The sequence below is a fragment of the Strigops habroptila genome, chromosome 20, assembly GCF_004027225.2.
Source record: "Strigops habroptila isolate Jane chromosome 20, bStrHab1.2.pri, whole genome shotgun sequence".
NCBI lineage: Eukaryota > Metazoa > Chordata > Aves > Psittaciformes > Psittacidae > Strigops > Strigops habroptila.
In genome coordinates this window covers 3,365,663-3,385,623 of record NC_044296.2, presented here as the reverse complement: position 1 = coordinate 3,385,623, position 19,961 = coordinate 3,365,663, and the positions used below count along the sequence as shown (strand labels likewise).

The window sequence follows — 19,961 nt, the reverse complement described above, 5'->3', positions numbered from 1 at the left end:
GAGGAAAGCCTGGCCATGCAAAGTCATGCCAAGGGATGCCTCCCCATGCCGTGCAGTGTGGCAGCTCCCACAGGGAGCTCCAAGCACACTGCTGAGCCCAGACTATCTGGGAAGCTGAGGCATGGAATGTAGGAGAACCTTTGTTCTCAGAGGTACAAGAAGTCACTTGGGTGCCCCTCAACTCCAGCAGCACAAGCAACCAGAGCAATTGCAAGGACAGGCTGGGACAACACTCATCCCTTCATGGCAATTGCAGGAATGTAAGGCAGTAGGAGAGGGCTGCCTTAGCCCATGCATCTCCACACACAGCAACCAGCCTGCTGCTTCCAACAGCTCCCAGGAGGAGAGCTGATGCTTTAGTATTCACATGGGCTCCTGGTACTAAGGATATCATTACAACTATCGTTACAAAAGGGAAGTTTCCCTGACTAGGTGAGAAAAGTGTGATCCCAAGCAGGCAACAGACCCTGCTTGGGTCGCTTCTGTAGGCAAAAGGACTATTTAAGCCCATGCCAGGATTTTGGGATGCAAATCCAAGATGTTTTATCCCCGGTACTGGCTATATTTTAACCCCCATCTCTCTCAGTACCCACACCCCCTGTCGTCCCATAGGGTCTCTCTGCCCATCCTGGCTGGTTCAGCAGCCAGGAGCATCTTTCCTCCATCAACCCACCCAGCTCCCCTGAAGCCAGTAGAGCTCTACCAACTGGCATGGACAACCCAGGGGTGACAGGGGAGCTTGTCTATTCCCCAGGAGGTGTGCACAGTTCACAAGCCCATGTCTGGGGTACCTGGTCCAGCTGGCCAAGAGCTACTGCTGACAGGGTTCAGCCAAGACACATGAAATGAGGCTCATGGTGAGATCCAGGTGCTGTGATAACACTATCCCAACAGTCTAGCCCTATCACAGAGCAAGGGGCAGGGCTAGATCCCACTCTACAGATCAGGAGTTCAGAGTCTGGCTCTGGAAGGGGCTGCTGACCATCATCCCCTGCAATCCTTCCTGGGAACTCCACACCAGCCTGAAACCAGCTTGTTCCTCCCCAAGCACTGCTCTGACTGGAGGCTGCTCCTGAATCTCACCGAAGAGCCTGAAGATGAGATCAGCACAGCCCACACCTAGGATGAGTGTGACAGGAGCGTTGGCATCTCCAGCATCTCCATACTGGAGGCCAGATGGGGAGATCCAGTTGTTCATGCCCTTCTCCCTTGCAAAACTGGCATTAAGGTGTGCAGACACCAGCCCCTGAATGTGTGGGCACCATCTCCAAGTCTCCTGCAGGCAGGACAGACTCCCACCACCACAGACTCCTGGTCCCACACAGCTGCTCTGTTCCCCCAAAGCCATCAAGCCACAGCTCCAACCCTGAGGCGTGCTGTGGAGAGAAACAACAGCTCGGAATCCATTCCCATGGCCAGCATCATCCCTTTACCCCTCAACCACTGCCCCAGTGCCCACTGACCAGTGATGCTTTAGGACAGCACCCTGAGCAGATAGGGATGAGCAGGCAGAGAAGAGGTAAGTCACAACCTGGACCTCATCCCACCTCCTGGACACTGCAGAGCCAAAGAGTGGGACACCAGTAAGGTGTCCATGTTCAGGAGTGGGGCTAACCAACCCCAGGTCCTTGCTCTCAAAGCCCACACTGCTTCAGGGAAGGGCAGGAGAACATGTGCTGCCCCAAATCTGGAGCCCCACCAGCACTTTAACACCTTCTGTTCCAAAGTGACCTCGATACCTCTGCGCCTGTCCCCACTGCAGCATCACCACACTAGTCCCTTCCAACCCAACCCATTGTAGGTTTCTATCAGGCAGGTTGCTCCAGTCCATGGCATTTGTTAAGAGGGGTCTGAAGATGACCATCAGCTCACAGAGGACATGCTGTGCCACGAATCCCTTCCCAATAACCTTGGGCCACATCAGCTGTGAGCAGCATGGCCCCATGGCTCCCTGAGCTGAAGGGAGTCCCCATCCTGCTGGCACTACATCCATTGCTGTGTCAAGCACACACACTGCCTCGTCACTTTGCACATTCAGAGCCCCTGCAGCATTGAACAGAAGGGTTAATGCAGGCTTGGACATGGCCAAGTTCCTTGAAAAGCCCATCACACCCAAAGGTGACTCCTCATCCCCCCAGCTCTGAGGCCCCAGACCTGATGCAGTTTAACCCACAGATCCCACCCAGAGGTGCAGAAAAGCAAGAGAAGCTGCAGCAAACTCATTGCACTCACGTCACTGCACCTTCTGTTGAACAGCAAGGCCGGGCAGACAGATCAATGAGAGCACTAGTACACTGCCAAGCCAGATCCAACAGCATCCCATGCCCAAAGCACCTCCCTTCTCCCAGAGACCCTGCATGTGACTTGTGACACCCCTGGAATGTGGGAGGAGAAGCGAGCTTGCTTTTGGTCTGCAGCCTACTAACACAGCTCAGAGACATTTAGTGCTCCAGAGCCCAACCAGGGCTCAAAGAGAAGCTCAGTAAATGATGTTCTGCCTAATTTGGAGCTCCCAGGAGTTGTTTGTTCCTTTCCACGGACTCAAGTGATCGCTCTCTTGTGAGCGCAATGATCCCTGCTCAAACCCCTTCTGCTCCTAAACACTTCCATTAACTGGGTAATTCAAGCAGCAGCTAAGTGTGCTTCCAAATACAGTGTTTTAGAGTACAAAAACCATCCCCAAAGGAGGTTCTTCTTCAATGTCTGGGATGTAGAGATCCAGTAGGCACTAAGCCCCGCCAGGATAGGGAGAGAATGGCAAAGAAGGGCTTGAGAGGCCATTAATATCCACAACGTCTGTATTACTGGATCCTGGCCCATGCTCCAGAGCTGCACCTCAATATGTCCCAGCTTCAACACAGCATCCTGCTTCCCCACACAACAGAAACCTTCTGCCTATGCTGAAGGGCAGATGTGGAGTGGCCTGACAAGCTCGCCCCTTAGGATGCTCAAGTGATTTTCTAGCCAGACCTTGGAGAGGGCAGGTCTGAAACTAGCATCATCACAGGTATAACTGATGGGAGCGTCCTGAGTTCAGCTGTGACAGTGATTTTTCTCCGTCCTAGTAGCTGGTGTGTTGTGTTTGGCTTCAGCCTGAGAACAATGCTGATAACACACCGATGGTTTAGCTGTGGCTCAGTAGCACTTACCCTGATCAAGGACTGTTCTGTCTCATGCTCTGCCAGTGAGGAGGGGCATGGGAAGCCAGGAGGAAGCAGAGACAGGACACTGAACCAGAACTAGCCAAAGGGGTATTCCATCCCACAGCACGTCATGCCCAGTATAGAAACTGGGGGAGTCAACCAGAAGGGCTAGATTGCTGCTCGGGTTGGACTGGGTATCGGTTGGCGGGTGCTGAGCAACTGTATTGTGACATCAGTACAGGGTGTGAGTTGCCCACATCCAGGTCTCCAAGATGACCCTGCAGCACTTCTGTGAACTAGCGCAGATCTGAACTGCCCAACCAGAATCGCTGGGGAAATGCCCTTCCATCAAGGCCAGCTCCTGGCCCACAAAGGGGTTTTGGGTTGGGGTTGCTCTTGGCTAATGAGAGCCAATAACAGCAACCAGCCAGGGGCCCCCAGAGCTTCCCCACCAGCTTCAGCCTCAGACAAGTGCACTCTTGACCATAGGGATGCTGTGAGCACCACGCTGGGTGGCAAAGGCTGCAGCAGGAATGGCCGCTGCCCCTTCCTGATTCAATAGAAGGCGAATTGCCACAAGCTCAGCTCCACAGCCCTGCTGGCAGGACTCTTGCTGCAGCGAGCCCAGAGGGATGGAGATGTGCAGGGAAGGGCTGGCAGTGATCCCCTGGGGTACGTAAGGAACATGGGGTGCTGCTGGTCTGTGCCTGGCTGCAGGATGCTGTAGAGAGAAGGGGAGGCAAGAGCCCTGATTTACATTCATAGGGCATCAGCAAATTCACGGGGCAGGGACATGCTCCAGTTTTAGCTGGAACTAAACAAGAACTGGCCTGATGGCAACAAGCAGGGACTGATAAAGGTATGCCTGAACCTGGGCTAAGTGCTCTGCTTCAAAGCCAGTTAAATGGCAATCAGCTAAGGAGGGAAGACACCATTCAGCAGCTCCAGGAGCCACATCAGAGCCTGGAAGGGGCCAGCTGACAGGGCAGGACAGAGTTTATGCTGGCTTTGCTGGCACATGCAGAGCCCAAGGAGTGGATCTACTTGTCTCAATAGTGCAACCAAAAGGACATCAGGACAATGCTGGGCAGCAGGTCAGAGGCTGTTCTCAGAAGGGTCCACAGGCTTGAGAGCCACAAGCAGAAAACTGCTGAGAGCAGAGCCAGCACTGGGGACTTTGAGGATGCTGACCCATGAAGGCTTGGCCACTTCAGACCCACATAGAATCACAGAATCAACCAGGTTGGAAAAGACCTTTAAGATCATCAAGTCCAACCATTCCCCAGCACTGCCAAGGCCACCACTAACCCATGGCACTGAGGGCCCCATCTACACGGTGTGTGAACACTTGCAGGGACGGTGACTCCAGCACTGCCCTGGGCAGCCTGTTCCAATGCCTGAGCACCCTCTGGGGAAGGAATTGTTCCTCATCTCCATCTAAACCTCCCCTGGTGCAGCTTGAGGCCGTTTCCTCTTGTCCCATCCCTTGGTCCTTGGGAGCAGAGACCAGCCCCCTCCTGGCTCCAGCCTCCTGTCAGGCAGTTGCAGAGAGCGAGAAGGTCCCCCCTGAGCCTTCTCTTCTCCAGACTAAACCCCCCAGGTCCCTCAGCCGTTCCTCATCACACTTGTGCTCCAGGCCCTGCACCAGCTCCGGTGCCCTTCTCTGGCCCCACTCCAGCACCTCAATGTCTCTCTTGCAGTGAGGGACCCAGAACTGACACAGGATTCGAGGTGCAGCCTCACCAGTGCCCAGCACAGAGGGACAATCACTGCCCTGGTCCTGCTGCCACACTGGTGCTGATACAGGCCAGGATGCTGTTGGCTTCTTGGCTACCTGGGTACACACTGGCTGTCCACACTAGTGGCCATTTTTGGGTCACTACAGCTCTGCCCTGGCAGGCAGCAGCTCCTCCTTCCACAAGTGCTTCTGCCACAGACCTTGCAGCAGCCACCCCTCACTCTGCTCTAGGTCCTTTCTCTCCGTCGCCTGGCCTCATGCCCTGGAGCAGCCACCCCCTGCCACCCTCCACCCATCTGGCAGCCTCTTCATTTATCTTTATGCCTTTAATCCTTCAGTTAAATGGCGCAGCTCTGCACTCAAAGCTGGAAAGAAACAGCCTAATGGCCATTAAGTTCCCCTCCAGAATATTACATTTAGATCCATCAATTTTACTTTGTAGAGAATATTTGCAGTAAAATCCGAGCAAGCTCCCAGGCACCCGACAGCCCAACAGGGGTTTCTTCCTGGGAACAGCTATTCAGAAAACCCATCGGCTCAGAATTTACTTGGCAATAGGAGGTAGCTCAGAGCCATGAGCCAGAGGATGCCACCCGCTTCTGTCACCCACGTCAGCACCCCTGGAGAAAGCACAGACCTGATAAAACAGGTCTGCAGCTACAACCCAGTATCCTCCCATTGCGGGCCAGTGCTCCAGTCCTGTCCTCACCGAGGGAGCACTGGTCACTGGTGTGCAGCCCACTCCATCCCCGCTGAGGACTGGGAGTGCTGCCCCGGCCACGCTGCAGACAGTGCAGTGGAGCCAGCAATTACTAGGGACAAAAGAGCAGATTCTCTGGCAGAAGCATAGTGAGAAGCAGCAGGACTTGTCTCCATGGCCCAACCTGTGCCATCTGCAACAGGTGAGCAGCACATTGACGACAGAACCAGCCTATGGAGCAGCTTGGCAGCACACAGCACGGTTGTGCATCCCCGAAGCAGGGCCAAACCTTTGCCAGGGGGATCTGCAGGTTGGGCATTTCACCCGTGCAATGTGCTTACAGCCTGCAGAGGTGATGCCAGGTCTCTCCCTTCCCAGCGCTATGGGGAGCATTCTGAGCACTCATCCCACAACGGATCCCCAGGGCTTCCCTGGAGCTCAGGGAAGAGCGTAGCCTCACCCAAAGCTTTGCACATGCACTGCCTGCAAGGAGCAGGCTGGGGCTGCGCTGCTGAAGGCAAGACCAGAAGAATCACAAGACAGAACCTCCTCCCACCCAGTCCACCAGGACACCCTTCTCATGCAACAGCCCTACCAGAAACCACCCACAGCAAAACCAGAGGGTGCTTCCAACTCTGCCACATCCCAGCTGCAAACCCAAGGACCAGCACACTCCTAATGACACTAACAGCAAGGACCACATTCCTTAGGTTTTATCTTGCAGGGGCCTTGCCTGCCTAGCCCCAAACTGGGCTTTACTGGGGCAATAGGCTTCTGCTGAGTGGGGTGGTTCCATCCAGCTCAAGATCCGTGCCCCAAGCTGACAGGTATAAAACTGGGCAAAGTGGTTGGAGGCCTCGAGCACCGTGTTACCTCATCACAGCCCAAACTTGGGGTGATGAGGCGCTTGCTATGCCTCGAGACAAGGGAGAGTTTTCCAGCAGATGGTGCATCCCCATGTACTGCAAACAGGTCTGCCCTGCCCGCCTAAGGGTTTTCTTCCTCTGGTTTGAGGGAAAACGGTAACAGCTGGGAGAAAACAGCACATCTCTGGGAATGGCAGGAAGGTGAGGATGGGAGGAAAGCGCTGGGGAGCCCCCAGTCATTGTCAAACCTCCACTTGCCACTACAAACAGCTCTTAGCCTCATGTTTAACATGAGGCTCTGCACCAAAAACTGCCTCCAGCATGCCCAGTCTTCCCAGGGCTGGGGAGAGCTGAATTCCCTCTGCCATGGGCAGGGCTCACCGACACTCCCAGCATCACACGGGCAGTTCCCGCAGCTTCAACTCTTCCCAAGGGGGCTGAGATTTAAATGACACCAGTTCCTCCGTGGGGCTGCTTTGGCTGGTTCCTTTGCCCCAGTCTCTGTGCAGTTCTCCCCTGAACCCACACAGCCCCACAGCTCCGGAAGGGAGAAATCAGCTCGATTTAAGTCAAAAGTTTCTCAGATCCGTGCTGGCTCTCCAGACCTGGGCATCCTCCAGGCCCCTCAATCCGAGAGGTCCTTCATAGACCCCCCATCGCTTCCTGCTGTAAGAACTCCAAAATCAGCGCGTTTGCAGCAGCTGCAGAAATTCCCTGTTTCCGACTTCTTCTTCCCCACAATGCCCCACCCGATTTTCCCATCTAGGAGCGGTATTGCTTCCCGAATCCCCTCTTCCAGGCTGTAACAGACCCTCGGGAGCACAAACACACCCCCCGCACACCCCATCTTCCCAGGGCCCGTGGGAGCCCCACACACACCGGGAAGGGGTGGAGGGGGACACAAGCCGATACCCGGAGCATCCCCCCCAACCCCGGTTCCCCCCCGCTCACCTGCGCTCCGCGCCCGCCCCGCGGCTCCCCGAGCCCATCCGGACCGGACCGGACCGGCCCCGTTCCCGGCCGCTTCCCGGAGCGGAACCGCCGCCGGCGCTTGCGGGGCCGGGGTTTGAATTCATCCGACCCGCCGTGATTGGGCTGCGGGAGGAGGGGGGGGGGACAGGGGTGGGGCCCGGGATTGGGAGCGGGGGGGCTGGAGGGATGCGGGGGGGGGGAGCGGGGGGATGCAGCGGCTGGGAGGAGGATGGGGGGGGGGGAGGGCGAGAGGGGGAGGTGGGAATGAGGAGGGGGGGTGGGGGTTGCGGGGGGGTGGATAACGTGGGGATGGATGAAGATGGGGAGGATGCAGTGCCGGGGGGTGGGCCACTGGGGATGCAGGGGAGGGGTGGGGGGGTGTTGGAGATGTTGAGGATGCAGCGGCATGTGGTACCCTGGGCATGCGGGGGGATGTTGGGGGCTGCAGGGAATGTGGTACCATGGGGGTGCAGGGGAGAGGTAGGGGGATATTGGGGCTGCAGGGGCTTGTGGGGGGCTGCAGGGGAATGTGGTACCATGGGGATGTAGGGGAGAGGTGGGGGCATGTTGGGGCTGCAGAGGATGTGGTACCCTGGGGCTGTCAGGGGGTGTGGGGGGCTACAAGGGGATGTGGTACCCTGGGGATGCAGAGAGTGTGGGGAACACAAGGGGAAGTGCTATCATGCGGGGAGGGGGCTGTGTGTGTGGAATGTGGATGCAGGGGAATGTGATGCTACAGGGTCCCTGGGGAGGCCACCCTGGTGGCTGGGGGGCTGCAGTGGGTGTGGACTGGCGTGGACTGTGGGAGGACCTTGGGGATGCAGTGGGGGGGACACTGCAGGGAGGAGTAGTGCCATGGGGCTGCTGTGGAAATGCAGGGAGGTTAAGGCAGGGCTGAGGTAGCTGCAGGGACATGTTGTACCCTGGGGGGTGATCAGGGGGATGGCAGTATGGAGAGTGACTGTGGGGGTGCAGGGGATGGGTGTGAGGCCTTGGAGTGCCAGGGGTGCAGCACTGGGGATGCACAGGAGCAGGGATGCAGGGCAGGTGGGTTGCTGTGGGGACACGGGAGGTGTGGGGCTTGTGGAGGAGGGAGCAGGGTGGGGAGGGGGTTGTGGGTCTGCTTTGAGGGTGCAGGGGGAGCACAAAGAGTGGTGCCACTGGGAGGATAGTGGCCCTGAGGGAGGGTGCCTTGAGGAGGGGTGGCTGTGCAAGGTGGATTGTCCCAGTCGTTGTGGGACCAAAGGGGTGATGATGCCGTCAGAGGTCGGAGCAGGAGGTTATGGGCAGCAGAGGGGCAAGGGAGGAGCTGCAGCCAAGGGATGTTGGGGAAGGGACCACAGCCTTGAAGTAGACTGCAGGAGCGATCCAGGATTCTTCAGTCAGGATAAGATCCCTGTCAAATGCGTTGCTGTTACAGCATTGCTGCTGTTTGTGCTCAGCATCAGCTCACAGCTGGGAGCACACTTTGCTGCCAAAGATTAGCAGAGCTTCCCTGTCCTGCTGGGGCATCTCCAGGGGACTTGAAGAGCCAGCACAGGGTGATAGCAGGGATAGGAGCAGTGATGGAGCTGCAGGTCCTCCCCAGTGAGGTGCTACCAGCTCACCCTCAGACCATCCCTGCAGCCAAGCACAGTTGCTGCTGCTGCACCACAGCCGCTCCCTGCCTGGATCCTCTCTCCTGCTCTCCTGAGCAATGCACCAGAGCTGGCTTCCTGCACACTGAGAGTGCTTCCTGAGTATGACCATGTCCTCTTTCCTCTGTTTCAGCCTAAAGAGGCTTCAAGCTCTCCAGCTTCCTGTGTTCATGTCCTGTCCCAGCACCTTCTCAGGCAGGATCGTGTCATCTGGACTCTTGTCCTCTGCAATGGTACAGAATACATGTACAGAGCAATAAAGGTGTTAGAGGAGCTTTCAAAGCCATGGCTACTGCTGGTGGGTAGGACGGGTCAGCACAGCTCCTGCTGGTGCTCAGTCCATGCTTGTGGGCCTGTCCCCCACACACATATACTCTAACATTCCTATAGCGAGACCCAGCCCAGTGCTCAGCAGTGCTGGACCCACCACTGACAGCAGTGGATGATGCTCCCTCCCTACAACTCCTTTCCTGTGGGATGCTGGCTCTGGGGACCAACAGGGTTACCCTGTGGCACTGGGTGCTGGCAGCCTGAGCTGTGCCCAGGCAAGGTCACTGCACTGGCCTGTGCCTGGCTCTTTGTGACATGGTAGCACAGACACCTTCCTGCAAAGCCCTTTTACTCTAACTAAGCTCTTTGCTCCTGCAGAGCAGCCCCGGCACTGGCTGTGTGCTGGGCCCGTGGGGTGTTACCCTGGTCCGGCCAACGGGAACTGTAGGATATACCCAGATGAACTGGACAAGGAGGGGTGTGAAACCCTCCCAGACCAGCGCCTAGAAGAAGCCACAACTGCATTGGCAGGGGACTGTCACAGGGGAGCCACTTTCTCCCTGCTCCTCCCCAGTACAGCAGCAGCTCCCAGCGAGCTGTGGGCTCACGCTGCCAGATGCACCACAGCTCCCCGGAGCTGGTCCCTCCTGAAGGATGCTCTGGGCACTCAGCAGAGAGGGTACACTTGGTTTTGGGAGGACAGACGGGCGGTATCTTCTCCTGCCTGGGTGCAGAGGATGTGGATGCAGCTCCTGGATCTGCTTTGGAAATAGGTGATCCCAGAGCAAGGCAGCTGCATCTGTGCCACAGAGGGTAAGAACATCCTGTGATGCTGCAAAGGAGTTACCACACCTGATCTGGAGGCTGGGGCTGGCACTAAAGCCAAGGCAGGAGTGACCATCATATGTTCAGAGCAAATCATACCCTGCTCCCCTCCTCTAGTTACTCCTGCATCTCCCAGGCATTGCAGGGGCTGCACAGCCTTCAGGTGAAGGTGCAGGGGTCATAGAATCATAGAATCCCAGCCTGGTTTGTGTTGGAAGGGACCTTAAAGCTCAACCAGTTCCAACCCCCTGCCACGGGCAGGGACACCTTCCACTAGAGCAGGTTGCTCCGAGCCCCTGTGTCCAACCTGGCCTTGAACACTGCCAGGGATGGGGCAGCCACAGCTTCTCTGGGCACTCTGTGCCAGCGCCTCAGCACCCTCACAGGGAAGAGCTTCTGCCTCAGAGCTCATCTCAGTCTCCCCTCTGGCAGGTTAAAGCCATTCCCCTTGTCCTGTCCCTACATCCCTTGCCCAAAGCCCCTCTCCAGCTTTTCCCCTTTTCCATCCTGCCCTGAGGCTGTCTCCTGGCTTCCCAGAAGAGAAGCTGCTGGGCTGTGTCAAAGCAATGCCGGGGGCAGGTTCGCTATAGGCTTCTCATTAAATGGGAAGAGGTGGCTGTTGGTGAGCCAGAGACCTTTGCCTCTGTGGGGTGTTCAGACCAAAGTTAAGCTTTAATTTGTATTTGCTTCAAACGTTGAGTCCCTGCTCAGGGAGCAGCCCGAGTCATCACACACCCGAGGAGGCTGACAGCATCTGAGAGGGGAAAAAAAACCCAAACCCAACCGTGGCAAAGTGTTGCTGTGTATCTATGGTTACAGCACATCATGTCAGAGGATGTAAAGACGTTACCGGGGAAATCAGACGTGATGGTGTCAATAGAGACTGCGGGAGCTCATCTCCATCAGGGCAGGTGCTCCATGCAGACCCACACAGCAACCGATGGGGATGAAACCCAAATGCCAACCAAATTTGGAGAAGCAACCAACCCACACACAGGGATGAGGTGGGCCTGGCAGGGAAACGCGTTCCACCCGCTTGGCACATGTTCCCAGGCAGCTTTCAGTGTATGCTGAGGAGCTGCTCCTGCCTGGGCAGTCAGTGCATGGTTACAGACCTCACTGCAATTAGAGCTTGTCAGGATGCTAGAATTCAGCCTCGCATCCTTTCCAAGAGCTAACATTCCTGGGAGAAAGGATTCTTCCAAAATCACAGGGTATTTTCAGTGTATTTTAAGAAAATGGTTTCGTTAAGTTTCTGCTGCATTTGTATTTTAAAAATGTGGTATTTTGGGGATGTTTTTCTCTTTCAAAATAACATGTAAATGCCATCAAATAGTTCCAGTTACCAATTAATAGTGTTGCAGCAGCAGAGTGAAAATGAAGGAAAGCTGTTGTATAAAACACCTCAGTTGAAAGCATACCAGGGAAATACAAGATTTAGATCAAGGACAAAAGAAAACTAATGTATTCAGCTTTTAATCTGCAGTCATTTGTCTATTAAGAGTTGTTCTGCAAACAAGCAGTACAAATATTCCATGGAAGTGGGATGGCTTTTAAAGGGAAACACAAGATGTACTGGATCTCTATGGGATTTCCAAGTCCCTTCCAGCCCCTGTCTCTGCTCCCAGGATATTCTTGAGAGTTTTCCCAAAGGTGTCTGAAAGCTTTTTGTGTCTTGTTGCTGACAGATCCCGGCTGCAGCATGTTTGGCTACATGCTTGAGCTTGGGCAAGGATGTTTTTCATTTTGGGCATCTGTCTCTAGACACTTTAACGTGGATGTGACGTTTGGAAGCACTGAGCTCTTTCCCTCTGGAAAGCAAATTGCTGATGGCATCTGCAGCTGCTGCCCAGATCATAATGCAGAGCTGACAAGTGGAGGGTGGCTATTCTTTTAGTAATGTTCCATGTCTTTGTGGTGAGCCCGCACTTTAAGAGCTGGCACATTTCACACGTGCACCTTCAAACCCCCCTCGAGCACTAGGACGCACCTCCCTGTGCTCACGGAGCTTATCCATGTGTAAATGGATACTGTGAGGGTACTGCGCCGCTGGAACACGTTGCCCAAAGGAGTGGTGAATGCTCCATCCCTGGCAGTGTTCAAGGCCAGGTTGGGCAGAGCCTTGGAGCAACTTGCTCTAGTATGAGGCATCCCTGCCCGTGGCAGGGGGTTGGAACTGGATGATCATAAGGTCCTTTCCAACCCAAACCATTCTATGATTTTATGATTCTATGATAAATGAGACCCTGTCCCACCTCAAGGTGTTCCCCCATGCTAATGCTTCACTTCAGAAAGAATCCTTCAAAGTGGTTTTCTCTCTCCATGCTTGGGGAAAAGTGGGTTTAAAGCATTTGCCTGAAAGAAGCTCTTAATGTATTTATGTATTGAAGGTGGGAGTATAGCCTCAGTCTGAAGGATTCCCACATTTCTTGGTAACTCATTCCTTCAAGAAACTTGGCTAAACCCACTGCTGGTCTCTTCAGTAGCACCCAGGGAGAACTTGCAGCACTTTGGGCTGATCTAATAAAGGAGAAGAATCATTCTGGAGTCATTCACTGCCAAAATGAACCCATCTCAGAGGCTTTGGCAGATGTGCATCTTGAGAGCCAGCACAGAACGCTTCTGTTCCATAGACCTGTACCTGGGCCAGGCAGGTACTTTCCTGAGGTGAAATACACCTCACGCAAAAACTTCCAACTCTAATGAACTGTTCTAAAATGAGGTTGAGGCATTGTTCTTGGCATAGCACTTACCTTGGAGCTGTAATTTGAAAGTGAACATTTTGTATGCTAAAGTCTGAAAAGAAACAAGCTTGTGCCAGAAAGTCCAAAGAGGACAATTGCATCTGGCAGCACGGGCTGCATCCCTAATCTGTGCCATTTGGTGGAGGAACAGACAATCAAGTGAACCAGAAGAGTCACTGGGGACACGTTCAAGAACTATCCCGGGCATCACATTTGATCAAAATCAAGCACAAAACTTGGAAATGGCTGAACAAAATCTTCCGTGAGAAGCATTTGGCCTGCAAACACACGTTCTCAGCTCAAATGCAACAGGAACAGCAGGGCAAAGCCCTCAGTGCCTGGAGATAACAGCAGGAGAAGGTCTAGGATGGCAACCCATCCCATTTCTCCTCAGGGTGTCAAGACCACCCCTACATCTTGATGGTGGAAATGCTAGAAGGGACAAGCAGATCATCTAGTCAGACCTCCTACATGATGTGGGCCAGGTACCTACTTCTAGAATCATAGAATGGTTTGGGTTGGAAAGGACCTTAAGATCATCCTTGTCCAACCCCCTGCCATGGGGAGGGACACCTCACACTAGACCATGTTGCCCAAGACTTGCCTCATGACTGGCCAAGATGTCTGCTGCCAAAAGCCATCTAATCCAGGCCTGAAGACCTCTTTAGTGGAGATACCACCACTTCGTAAGGACTTTGTCCATGAATTTAATGGGAGCATTTGTAGACCCAGCTGGCACAATGCCCTCAGTTTGATCCAGCACTACCCGAGGGCAGCCAGGCCACCACAGGTTGCAGTAGCTCTTGGTCTGCAGGGACAGTGCTTGTGGAGGAGCAGGCAACAGTTACATGTCCACAAGCCCCCCTTGGCATGCTGTGCTCCACAGAGTGACCTTAGCTTTTCAAGAAGCAGACACTTCCCCACTCATTGGCAAAAAGCAGCTGCTGGCCAGAGCAGCATTGAGCCCTCTGGCCCCATCTCTGATCTCCAAAGCCCCCAAATAACCTGGGTAGAGGAGAGGTCCATGTCCCAGCCACTGTGGACAATGGCTCCACTCATAAAAGATCAAGCCACTGCGTCCTCCTCACCCAGCGGCCATGGCAATGGAGAATGGCCAGAAACCTTCCCAAGGCTCTCCAGGAAGGCAGTGGACAGGGGATGGCAAAAACCTGGGTGGGCAGCACCTGGCACCAGCTCCTCAGGCAACCTGACCTAGTTGAAGATCTCCCTGCTCATTGCAGGGGGTTGGACTAGATGAGCTTTGAAGGTGCCTTTCAACCCAAACCATTCAATGATTCTATAACAGCTCTTACAAAAAGAGGGTATGTGGGGAGCTGTCAGGAGCTCATGTCCTCTATGGCCAACCCACCTCAAGTCACACCAAGACCCCAAGAGTGGGTGTGTTCTTGCACCATGGAGAGGCAAGGTGAAGGAAGGAGGACCACGTCCTCATCCCTGCACCATACACAGGGGTCCAAGGCCAGACGGGACCCATGTGGGACCCCACTCTGGAGGTAGGTTCTGCTTCAGCTGTGCTGGTGTGGGATGGACCTGCCTCCTCCTGAGGTCCCCAGGGAGGGATACAAATTGCTTTTCCCCTAGCTGAGTATTGATTGTGGTCAGGCCTGTGGCTCAGGGCTTGCTAATGAATTGTAATTGGGAAGAAGTTCCACTTGGACACGGTTTATTTCAGTTATGTCAGGATTTGCCATGCATTAAGCTGGAGGCTCATTCAATTAGCCAGGCAGACACTTCTCTGTGCAGCCTTGAGCCCCCTGGTTGCCCCATATACCCCTTGCTCTCAACCCCTTCCCCAGGGATTTTGCCCTCCCAAAGCTGCCCCCTCTTTGCACTAAGGGCGAACACATGGTGGGACACCAGGCTGGGGCTCATCTGACCTGCCAGAACCTTCTTCTGTTCCTGGCTCATCACAGAGGATCCATCTCGCCCTGCTTTACCTCACGTCTGCTGGCAGCCGCAGTGCCCTCTGGCCTCCAGACAGTCTCCAGGTCCAGACAGGACCTGAATTTATAACACTGTGAAAGGCAAAGGGAACACAGACAAAATCTCTCCCTACCCAGCTGCTGCCTCCCTGCATTGGCCTGCCCCACTCCTGCTTCCAGGCAGGTTTCCAGGCTAGCCTCTGCTTGCCCCAGGAGGTTCATCCATCCCTGCTTCTGCTCCCTTCTCCATTTCTTCATCCCACTTTCTGCCACGTTTCCCTGGTTTTCCTCCAGGATGGTGTGAGTAAGAAGTCAAACACCTCTTCCTTAAGCAGATGTTGTATGTGATGCAATGATGTATAGAACGGGGATACAGGGAACCTGGGAGGATGCTGTTGGAGCAAGTCCAGAGGAGGCCATTAGGATGATCAGGGGCTGGAGCACCTCCCGTATGGAGACAGGCTGAGAACATTGGGGCTGTTCAGCCTGGAGAAGAGAAGCTGCGTGGAGACCTCAGAGCAGCTTCCAGTGTCTGAAGGGGGCTACAGGGATGCTGGAGAGGGACTCTTCATCAGGGACTGTAGCAACAAGACAAGGGGCAATGGGTTTAAACTTCAACAGAGGAAGTTCAGGTTAGATATAAGGAAGAAGTTTTTCCCTGTGAGGGTGGTGAGATGCTGGCACAGGGTGCCCAGAGGAGTGGTGAATGCTCCATTCCTGGCAGTGCTCAAGGCCAGGTTGGGCCGAGCCTTGGAGCAACCTGCTCTAGTGTGAGGCATCCCTGCCCATGGCAGGGGGTTGGAAGAGGATGATCTTAAGGTCCTCTCCAACCCAAACCAGTTTGTGATTCTATGCTCCCCTGCTGTGGAGTGACCCAGGGCAAGCCCATGGGGAAGAATAAAAAGAGCGGGTGAGCACGAACCAAGTTTAGGCTGGAAGAACCTTCCCATTAAGAAAGAGGCACCTGAGCCTGAAGACTGATGCTGACCTAAAAGCTAAAAAGGCAGGACACAGTTAGCACAGTGCAAGGGAGCAGCATAAAGCTGTGCCTCACCTATGCATATCTCTGCACCTTCCTGGCCTAGAGTCTGTGCTGGGACATGTCTCTCTTGTACCATCCCTGTACCACAAATTGGGCTGTTGAGAGATGTGTTGGTCTTCAAAAGACCAGATGGAGAGATCTGTCTCTCTGTTGCCTTCCTCAAGACTCTATTCCGGTGCACGTGCATTCACCTTACTTCTAAGCGCCTGCATAGTCTTGACATTAACCACAGGTTCAAGAGACCATCATTCATCTTCAGAAACAGGCAGTGCCTGAAACCAGCACAAGTACATGGAGATGCCACCTGAACCTCTGCTGCAAGTCAAGGTCTCCAAGAATGCAGCTGCTGAGTAGAAAAGAGTCAAAGGAGGATTCTGTCTCTGGGTGGAAGTGAGTTCAGCAAAATGAGCACCACCAAGGGTCACGAGATACATTTTCTCTCAAGGTCTGCTAATGAATGAATGTCAAAATGAATCAATTCCCTAAATTGGGGCATGAGATATGCTTAGTAGAAGATGAGGTGATGAACACCAAGCCAGTTGCTCCTCGTTATTTGCTGTAGGAAGTGAGAACACCATGCTCCTAGAAAGAAAGGGAAAAAATCTACAGTGCTCATAATGGACATGAGATTAGAGAAAAAGACTTGATTTCAGATGACTTGTGGAACCTCGCCCCCAAGGCAACACTGTAATGCAGAGCAAGAGACCTCCCACCATGGGGAATAAAGAGGGAAATTACAGATTTAAGCAGAGAAAGAACCATGCTGCCATGTAAAGCTGAGCCAGACAAGTCTGGGGAGACAGTACAAGGTACTGAATCAGAACTACAAAAGCAGGGCTGGGAGGAGAAATCAAAATGAGGCTATGAAGGCAAATGGAATAACACTGCAGGAATTAAAGAGTGCATGAAGTGGGGAAGCACTTGGATGTAAGTAGTGCCTTCTCTCTTTACCAGCCCAGGTAGATTTCCAGTGAGCATCTATAGAGCATCTATATTCTGCTGATCCTGTGAACAGATGGTACATATAAAGAAATAAATCAGAAGAGGGTTTAATATTCCTGTAAAACATGCAGAGAGGTGTGGCAGCAGCAGGACCTCACAAGATTTAGTGGTTGGAATTGGTAGAGAGATGTCTGTGTTCAGGGACAATCATAGTGAATCAAAATGGAATCATTCTTACAAAATCAGACCAATTCTTCTCATTAGGTTCGGTGCTTGAGTTAATGGCCTGTCTGATGTTAGGCTATGAAAGCTAGGGAGAAAATACAGTCACATGGAACTCTTCCAACTAAGCCTTAACTAATATCCTGGGTCCTGTGCATAGATGAATTAGATGGGAAGATGAAATAAAACCTTGGTTTTGGGAAAGCAAAAGCTGTTCCAAGGCTGGTCTACTTGAAAGAGGCAATACAGAAAAAGGGAAATCATGACAAAGTGTAGAAGCAACAGTGCTCATGTGCATGTGCTGATCCCTGCCAGAGGGCTGGCAGAGAGTTCTTTATGGAAAAAAACCGCAAATTACCTACTGATGGTGGGAAGGGATCCCCCATGGGCTGCATCCTCGGAGGGTCCCAGGTCCAGGTTCCCTCTGTGACCAAGGCTAGCTGGGATGTGCGAGGCGAGGCTGCTCTGCAGCAGCTGGGGAGGGAGGTTGGGAGCACAGCATCATCCATCACTGACACGTCTTTACTGCCTGAGAGGCCTCATTAGCATGGAAACAAGCTGCTCCCAAGCACAGCTGGGGCTTCCCTCTGCAGCAGGTCACAACCCTCATTTACTTGTAACTACAGCAGAAAGCCGAGATGCTGGAAGCCCCCAAAACCTTCAGCAGAGTGCGAGTGCCCGCGTGCACAGGGCTCTCAAGGAGCATCATCAGCTCCAAAGACTCAGCTCTGGCCTGGAGAGCAGGTTACTGCCAGAGCAGCTCATGGCAGGGCACAGCTAAGGGAAAGGAAACCTGCGTGGTCTTTCCATGGGCAGATGCTCCAGGTTGGAGACTCTCCTTGCTCTGTGTTGTCATCATAGAATCACAGAATGGGTTGGAAAGGACCTTAAGACCATCCTCTTCCAACCCCCTGCCATGGGCAGGGATGCCTCACACTAGACTACGTCCTCTCCTAAGGCTATGTCCAACCTGGTCTTGAACACTGCCAGGGATGGGGCAGCCACAGCTTCTCTGGGCACCCTGTGCCAGCGCCTCAGCACCCTCACAGGGAAGAACTTCTGCCTTACATCTAACCTGAACTTCTCCTGTTTCAGTTTAAACCAATCACCCCTTGTCCTATCACTACAGTCCCTGATGAAGGTCCCTCTCCAGCATCCTTGTAGCCTCCTTCAGACACTGGAAGCTGCTCTGAGGTCTCCACGCAGCTTCTCTTCTCCAGGCTGAACAGCCCCAATGTTCTCAGCCTGTCTCCATACGGGAGGTGCTCCAGCCCCTGATCATCCTCGTGGCCTCCTCTGGACTTGCTCCAACAGCTCCATGTCCTTCTTATGCTGAGGACACCAGAACTGCACCGGTGCTGCAAGTGGGGTCTCACAGGGGCAGAAGAAACAGCTTGCTCACAGGAACATGCCATGACGGAGGAGCAGCAGTTCCAGTGCTGACATTTCTTAGCTCTACATCTCACCTAAGGTTTGTGCAGCAAACTCAGGGAGCAGATCTCAAACCTTTACCCCACCTTTTGGAACATCAGGAGAAGAGCTATTCACCAAATCCAGCGTCCTGCAATGAAGGCTTCATGCTTGATGCTACAGAGGGAGAAGTTCTGCCCTGATTTTAACCTGCTTCAGCAAGCTGTGAATGGAATCTCTGTGAAGCTGTTGCCAAACTAGTGTTGCCCATTTCCCCCAGGCTGTAGAGTGAGGCACCAGCCACCAGATCTACTGTCCTGCTGGAGCTATTCCCCTTCACACAGCTAAATCAGTCCTTGCTGTGTAAACAGGAGCACAGGCAAGTGCCAGATTTACCAGGTGACAGAGCTTATTTCCATGTCCCATGAGTATTTACCTACCCAAATAAAGTGAAACTGCTCCAGCAGGAGATGCTGCCCAGAGAAGGAAGGAAATAACAGTGTCATAAAAAGGCTGGGGATGGTTTTCTTGGGATTTATGGAGGTGAGAGCGATGCACATGGTGCTGCCCCTGGAGGTCTGCCACATCTTCCCCCAGGTCCTAGCACCTCCTGGAGAGGGATGGGACACAGGGGAGGGGTTTGGCAGGAGGACGAGCTGCCTTGGATGGCTTTTCCCAGGGAGCAGCCTAGGAGAGCAGCATCACTTGCAGGTGAGAAGAGTGGGAGGCAATCCAAGGAAGGATTCAGGTGAGGACCTGGGAGGTTGGACACTTCCACAGCCAGCCCAGCCCACATCAACCCCTGATGCCATTTACCCACCCTACGCATGGTACTTGACTCCATTACCAGAAAATAGAGGCTACCCCACTGATGGAGTCAAGGGGGAAGCAGGAAAGTCCCTGACACTCCTGCTATCAGCAGGCCAAGAGCTCCATGTCTCGAGCCACACTGCAGAACAGCAGAGCCAGAGAGAGATTCCCTTTTATTTATAAAGCAGGCCATGTTATTAATACCACATAATGACTGTATTGCTGTATCCAGCACTGTAAATACACACACACATCCCAGAGCCAGGCACATTCCCTGCTGCAAATTGCCCACAATTTGCAATCGACTGTGTCTATAATCATGGGGACTGTGATTTGTGCTTCCAGCACTGGGAGCCTGGCAGGAGGATGAGTGGCTCTGCTAATTGGAGTTTGGTGCAGGAGGGAATTGTCCTCAAGGCCAAGACTTCCCCTTCAAGTGACAAGAGACCTGATCTGTCACTGGGCAGCCCCATTCTGGCCCCAAGTGGTTCTGCCTCAAACTTCTCTGTGCACGTTGCATTTGTCTCCCACTCACTGGTGCACACCCCAGGCTCCCTCTGCCCATTAACAGATCATTGTCATTGCTTGACGCTGGTCCCCATTGACCTCCTGCTGCTAGAACACAACACATTTAGAAGACACCCTGTTCACAAAAGCATGCTGCAGGAACCCACCATGTCCTGGCCATGCTCCATGA

At 53.7% G+C, this 19,961-nt stretch overlaps 1 protein-coding gene across 1 annotated transcript in view; it reads right to left on the bottom strand.

The window, feature by feature from the left end:
• LOC115618321 (leucine-rich repeat extensin-like protein 3) overlaps positions 1-7,827 on the bottom strand; it is a 44,109-nt gene extending 36,282 nt beyond the window's left edge. The window contains exon 1 of the mRNA XM_030509760.1: positions 7,399-7,827. Within this exon, the coding sequence (XP_030365620.1) occupies positions 7,399-7,827 (429 nt within the window). The remainder of the gene's footprint in view (positions 1-7,398) is intronic.
• Positions 7,828-19,961: the final 12,134 nt, after the last annotated feature.